Here is a 7,385-nt window from a genome sequence, read left to right on the forward strand (position 1 = left end):
TTTGGGATGAAAAATTAATACTCAATAAGTCATAAAATATATAGAACTTCAGTCATAAAAAATAATGTGACTTTCCAGTAAACCTTTTATATTTGTTACATTTCAAAAAAACTAATGAAAATGTCTATATTAAATTTGTATAAAAAAAGACAATATTATATGAATATCTGATGAAAAAATAATTTGAAAATCGTATAGATTTAGACAAAATTTGTCAACATTTTGATTTTAAACGTTTATAAAAATATATCGTGACTATAAATTTTTTATTACAGTAATTTGAGGAACACTGTATTAAATTTTAAATCATATTTGCAATCAATAATTTTTATCGGCTTAAAAAAAATAAAAATAAAAATTTTAATTATTTAAAATTGTTAAAATGTTTTTATAATTATACAATGTATAGGAAATCAATAGGGAAATCATAATGTAGACAGTTGGTAAAATTTTCAACATTCTATGATTAGCATTTTTTAATTAAAACTTAGTAAATTAATTAATTTGTCGAAATTATACAAGTATAATATAGCGTAATGATTCCAGTTTCCGATATTATGACAAGATCTGAATTTTTTTATTTTATTTTACTATTAACCACCCAAAGTACTAAATATATGATATTTGCTACAAGAACTCATAACAGATAGAAAAAAAAACTAAATAATTTTAAAATCAATATACATTTATTGCAACGTGCCAACGTCCAGGATCCAAGGTATAATTGACGAATTTATTTTATTCTTGGCTATTTTTTAATTTTAACCTTTTAGAACTCTCATGCCATATTCACAAATTAAAAACGCTTTGCAGACCAGACAAAAATAAAAAATTTTTATTCTAAATTATTTACTATGAAAAAAAATATTATCTAGAGCTTTAAAATAATAAAATATTTAAAAAAAAGATTTCATCGTTTAAGAATTTAAAACTGGTCGTCTACAATAACCCGCCGGTTGCGACCAACTGCATTGAACGATGGGAAATAAAATATAGGTCTAAGTAATCGGGATGGCAGCTTGTACAGGTCGGTCAATAAATATTTATTTAAAGTATAAAAATTAAATTTATTACTACCCTAAAATTATAGGACAATTAACCTACGTAAGTATCCTTCGACGGTTTTCGGCGAAATCAAGCTGTGCCATATTAAAGTTCAAACGTGCACCGTCACCGAAGTAACAGCTAATTTATTTCTTCATTTGTCTTCTTTATGCTTCGGAATGAAATCATTGAAATTTTTTATGAAAATGAGAGTACTTGTCGTGTACTGAAGGCTGTTGTTTGACGACTGTTCAATAAAATCCTTAGAATTGTTAATCGCCTCCTACAAATGACGACGATTGTCGTTTGCCATGGATGATAAATATTATAATTGTTTTTTTTATAGAACTCTTTGTGATTTTATAGGATTTTTTATTATATTTCAGCTGTCTTGCATACGAAACTTTTGGTATCTAATTAATTTCATACGTAAAATCATAATAATTGTATATTATCCTGAATTTTTTTTTAAATTATAATTTTATAACGGTTATTAACGGTTTTATACGGTTTGGCTGAACTAAATGCATCTATTTATGGTATTATGCTATGTTTATTTTATCCTATAAGTGTATAGTCAAAATATTTTGAAAATTATAATATTTATAAGAAATGCAAACATTGACATTTTTTGTTAAAATTATCAATTAACTATAGTAATTCGTTTTTAAATTACTACAAAAAACAAAAATCGGTTGAGGAGAAATAGTCATTACAGAAATAATGTCATCAAAATTTAAAATTCAGACAATTATAAAATATTAATGTGTCTTTTCGGAAAACTTTTTATTTTTGTTAGGGATAAAAAAACTTATATAAGTCGGGTACTCGGCCGACTAAAAATGAAAAATGCTATTTATACAATTAAAATAAATATAAATTATTATTCTACAAAATGGGTCTGGTAATATGACGATTATGTATTTTCGGTCTCACGTATTTTATGCATTGCGCGTTCGGGAATAAAATATGCATAGGTATGATATGTCACCCGGCGGGTAAAAGATTGTCCGGTGCAATAAGTACCTATGTACTTATTTTATGTCTAAAAAAGTAAATTAAAGCTCCAAAAGTATAGAAAATCAAACTCACGTAAACATCGATTTTTTTTTGTGAAACTTAGTTGTGTCATATTAATATCCATACGTTCAGTAGCCACATCGCCGAGTGCCGACCCAGGAACACCTTTCCTCGTCCGTCTTTATCGCGTTTCGAATTGAAGATACTGAGATATTTCATAAAAATAAGCTGAACAGAACGGCATATGCGTGTAAAATATTATATATATTAAAGTACGGTTTAACAATTTGTACGTCTAATTTTTTTCTCTGTTAAAATTATTACAACCGTCAATCGTCTCCGACGAATAGCGAAGATGATTGCCATAGATGATAGATTAATATGATAGATCCATATCCATAGATCATGTATACTGTATTATTATATTATAATATTGTTAATAGCCAGACCGCCCAGACATTTAAATTTATTCGGGAGTCTGCCGTTCGAGAGACTCAATTGTGTACTTATACAAATTTTATATGCACGACAAGGCGGAGGGCGGGGTAGATTGTATAGATGTTGTTCAGTACATTGAGACTAGACTCAATCAAAGTTTCTGCCATTGGTATCGCATAAATTAGTAATTAGTGGTTGTTATCGATATTTTTCGACCGTATTATTATTGAATAACACCCGTCTTCTTATTATTAATGTAAAAATATAATACAAAATATAATAATATTATCAATAATCAATATTAATATCGAAATCATCATAATTATTTTCATAATAGATAAAAATATTAAATTATACTACAATTTTCTTCAAACTTTTAATCGTATTAGTACACAGATTAAAACACGGGAGTATTCAGCAGCAAAAAAATTACCTAAGTGTCAAACTGTCAAGTGTCAAATGCTAGTGAAGTAGTGACCAGTCAACAATTATCATAATCAGTCATCAACGCCCAATAAAAAGTTTATTGCATGTTACGTATTAATTGTCAGTACTCAGTACGAGTTAGCGTAGTTATCTGTTCACTGTTGGCGGCAACCATTTAGTGATAACGTAGTTAAACATGCAATCATACGCGTGCTATGGAGGTATTATCTAATAAATATATAAAATATCCTATAGATCATGTTGCTACTTAAAAAACTAACAAGAGACAACAGCAAACAATAAAATGAGTGAAAAAAAAGACTTATTATATAAGATGGCTCATGATAGTATGTTTGTCAAGGTGTCTATGCCCTATGGTGAACACTACAGTTTAATGTTAAACTTAACAGTGTTCTTTGGTGGTGGTATCAGTGTGCACTGAGTCACTAATCATTATTTTATATTTACAACTTTCGGCAATCGAAAACTCGAAAGCTGCATTTGGAGGAGACGCCGTGAGTTATTTTTTAAAGATTAATATATAATATAACGCACAACGCCTGAACGAACGTCTTCGTGACACTGACAACGGCGAGCGTCGTCCGTAGCGCGCACGGTAGCCATCGTTGTTTGTCGCGCGTTTTATTTATACATCAACGGGACGGCGGACACGCTACTCGCCGGGGCATGGTGCTATAATTATCTCACAGTCCGCTGGCAGGTCTGCCCGTTTAATGATAGATAATTCACCCGGTAAACGCCGACAGTGTACCGCACAGAGCCTGTCATAATTTTTGGTAGGTATCCTGTTGGAGATCACCATAGCTGTGTACAGGCGTACAGCTGTATTATTGTAATATAGATCGAGAGATATATGCAGGTTATAATAATATAATATATTTTATGTGGTAATATAGGACGGACCATGGACGCCGAATCGTTTTTGGAGTTTGCCAGTCAAGTGACCAAATGGAAGATGTACCCGTATTTCGATGTGGCGCATAGCGTGCTCTGTGCGCTCCACGTCCGTGACGACCTCGGTCCAGGTAAAGTGGAATAAGTGTTTTAAATCGGCAAATATCATTACTTACTTTTGTGTGTGCATGTGTCATACTCCACAGGAGCACTGGCGTTTTCACGCAAGCATCCCATTTCCTGTTGGTTGTCTACAATGCTGGTCGTATTTGCCGGAGGCATGCTGAGCGCTATGCTGCTCGGTGAACCCCCGCTAGCACCACTCAAAAATACTCAACAACTTGTAATTGCTTCAGCCGTATGGTAATTAACTATTATAAATAATAATCATTCTGATCTGTAGTCATTATCTGTTTATATTGATTTTCCTAGGTATCTAGTTTTTTACACGCCATTTGATATTGGATACAGTATTGCAAAATTTCTTCCTGTGAAATTAGTGTTTTCTGTTATGAAAGAAATATATCGGTATGTATTTGCTTTAATGTTATTGTATTCTTGTAACAATATGTTATTTCTAGTTGCAAGAAGGTACATGATGGTGTATTGCATGCAGCTAAACTCTATCCCAACGCCTACATCATAATGATTTTAATCGGAACCCTTAAAGGTATTAAAACATTATTTATTAATATACTCATGTAATAACTTTGTTAAACAACATTGTACATACCATTTATTAACTCTAGGAAATGGTGCTTCGTTTACAAAAATTATTGAAAGACTACTACGAGGAGTGTGGACACCCACATCGATTGAAACATTACAACCAAGTTTGTATGTAAAACAGATTTGTGTTATTTTTAAAATTGTATTATATTAAGTTTATTTCTTTCAGTACTACTAAAGCATGCATTATAGCATCAGTGGTGTTTGTACTTGATATTAAAAGTGATTTGATATCAGCTCCACATGCTTTTGTTTATGTTTTTGTCATCGGTTTCTTCATATACTTCAAGGTTTGTTAAATATATTTTAAATATTAATTTATAAATAATGTCCAAATTAGATTAAATAAAACATCTGAAAGTGTTTTATCTACATTTATCTTAAAAATATAAGGCATGATTAACATGGTCACAATTCAAAATCTACTTTTTTTTTGTCACTGTGCAATTCAATTTACATTGTTTTAAATTCTCATGCAAGATTTGCCCTTTTTGCTGTGAGAAGTACAAATTTCAACATTTCATGTACAATAATTGTCCATGTAAAACAAGCCTTTGTACCTAAAATAATAACTAGATCTTAGAAATCTTTAGATCTATAGGGTGTCCCATGAGGATTTACCTATTGTGATATATCCTAAAATAATAGAAATATCATAATTATATATTTTTGTAAGACGCACAGGGACAAGGACTACAAGTAGGTATTACATTAATAAAAATAAAATGTTAAAATGTCAAAATTTAAAGAAAAATAAAATTTACAAAAGTGCTATCTTCAATTTATTTGAAAAAATTATTTTTTTAATTTAACCAAAACATTAAATTAAATTAAAATATAAAATACTTGTAGTCCTTGTCCTTGTAAGTCTTTTAAAAAAACATAATTATGATATCTCCATTATTTCAGGAGAGATTGAAATGGTTAAATTCTCATGAGACGTCCTGCATCTTATCTCAATAATTTCTATATAAGATAATATAACAACTATAAAAAGTTTTTTTTTCGTTTTGTCATATATTTTATTAAAACAATTTGCATTAACGTTTAATTTTCAATTGCTTACCATAGATTTAGTTTATTCATTTAAAAGATAATGCTCAGAATATTGTTGCACCAGTTACAGTAACAAACTGTTATTCAATTTTATCATATTAAGTACAGAAATAGAAAAGTTTAATATGGTTATATTTTTAAATTAATTGATTATCTTCTTCTTATTTAGAATTGAATAATTAATGTCTATTAATAATAATAATAGTAAAACTTAATCAATTGTTAACCATCCAGTTTGTTTGATATTATAATATGTATCAATGTCCACTGGATATTACTATTTGTATTTTTTATTTCAATTTCAAACAATAAACTATATTAATCATTGTAAAAATTTAAATTATAATTTTTCTTGTTCAAGAGAGTAGAAGTAATTTTAGAAAATTAATAATAATAACATTTTTATTTTTATAATATGTATTTATAAATTTCTCTTAAAGTATCAAGTATAGAATATACATTGACATTACTTAGTGAGTTGATTTAAAATTTAAAATTGGAAAAATAAATTATAAATTTTGAATCAATAAAATATTATATTTACGTCTCATTTTTATCATTATATTTTTAATGATGACATAAATACGTTCTAAATAAGTGTATATAATACATAAATCTGTTTGTTAAATAAAATCTTATAAAATAAAGAAAAAATGTCTGTGGTAAAAACATATATATATATGTCAATGTTTCCTATGTCATGGTTTTTAAAAATTATATAAATGTCATTGCTTGGTTAATAATTGCATTAAAACCTAACCAAATTTAATAGTTTCGAGATTAAGTACATATTTATAGTTGGTGAATCATCTTGTACATTTATAATATATACAATTAATTAACAATTTTAAATAATGTATCTTATTCTTTTCAAGGTATTTTCTTCAATGATTTTGGGTATACATGAGCCAATGTTACCATTTGAAAACTTGATATGTGCTATATTCTTTGGAGGTATATTTGATTATACTACTAAAGCATTCAAAAATACCAAAGATGATAAAGCAGATACAAAAAAGAAAGATTAACCATCAATGAAATTAGGTTAATGTTTTAAATGTTCACGGTATTCACTATGTGATGAATTATTTTATATCTAGTCGATGCATTTTTCATGCACAAAAATAAATCATATGTTCCCCTATTGACTATTAATTATAAAATCAGTTTTTTTTTAATGTATTTTTTTTTTTGTTGTATTTAATATTTATAACTAAATGTAATATTGATGAATTATTAAAAACTTACAGTATTTTCTATATCAAAATTATTTTGTAATTCTCTTGATAATATATAATATAAACAATATTTGATTGAAATAATGTTGAGTTAGTTTTGGGTACCTTTTGAACCATTGTAATCTTTTTAGTAGATTAATTATAATTTATAATAACAATTATGATCTTTTGAAATTACAGATATAGTTATGATAAAACTACAATAGAAGTTTTGAGAATTAATAGTTATGGTTCTTAAATATAAATATAACAACCTTACAACCTTATTCTTAAATCTTTAAGATACAAGGATATTATTATTTAATTTGTGTAAGTTTGGAAATTGTACATGCATTTAATATTTTTTAATAATTTGTGCACATTTATATGGTATAAAAAAATCTTTAACTGAAACTGTTCTCTTCTTATACACCATTATATTGTTAGGCATTTTTCTTATAATTTACCTATAAAAAAACCTTTTAACCATGATCATCTATTGTAAATAATTTTGGTTTTAATAAACCTTACCTAATCTAA

At 27.6% G+C, this 7,385-nt stretch overlaps 1 protein-coding gene across 3 annotated transcripts; it reads left to right on the forward strand.

Moving 5' to 3' along the window:
• Window positions 1-3,211: 3,211 nt before the first annotated feature.
• Window positions 3,212-7,385, forward strand: LOC132917515 (trimeric intracellular cation channel type 1B.1). Of its 3 annotated transcripts, none has more exons than XM_060978295.1 (8): window positions 3,212-3,443; window positions 3,846-3,974; window positions 4,050-4,206; window positions 4,276-4,371; window positions 4,425-4,513; window positions 4,593-4,680; window positions 4,742-4,862; window positions 6,504-7,385. In XM_060978295.1, the coding sequence occupies exons 2-8, from the start codon at window positions 3,854-3,856 to the stop codon at window positions 6,654-6,656; spliced, it is 825 nt and encodes a 274-aa protein (XP_060834278.1). In that variant the 5' UTR covers window positions 3,212-3,443; window positions 3,846-3,853; the 3' UTR covers window positions 6,657-7,385. The 3 variants fall into 3 exon arrangements, with proteins under 3 accessions (XP_060834278.1, XP_060834277.1, XP_060834276.1); XM_060978294.1 differs by lacking the exon at window positions 3,212-3,443 and adding an exon at window positions 3,450-3,781; XM_060978293.1 differs by lacking the exon at window positions 3,212-3,443 and adding an exon at window positions 3,451-3,725.

Source organism: Rhopalosiphum padi, chromosome 1, assembly GCF_020882245.1.
Source record: "Rhopalosiphum padi isolate XX-2018 chromosome 1, ASM2088224v1, whole genome shotgun sequence".
Classification (NCBI taxonomy): domain Eukaryota; kingdom Metazoa; phylum Arthropoda; class Insecta; order Hemiptera; family Aphididae; genus Rhopalosiphum; species Rhopalosiphum padi.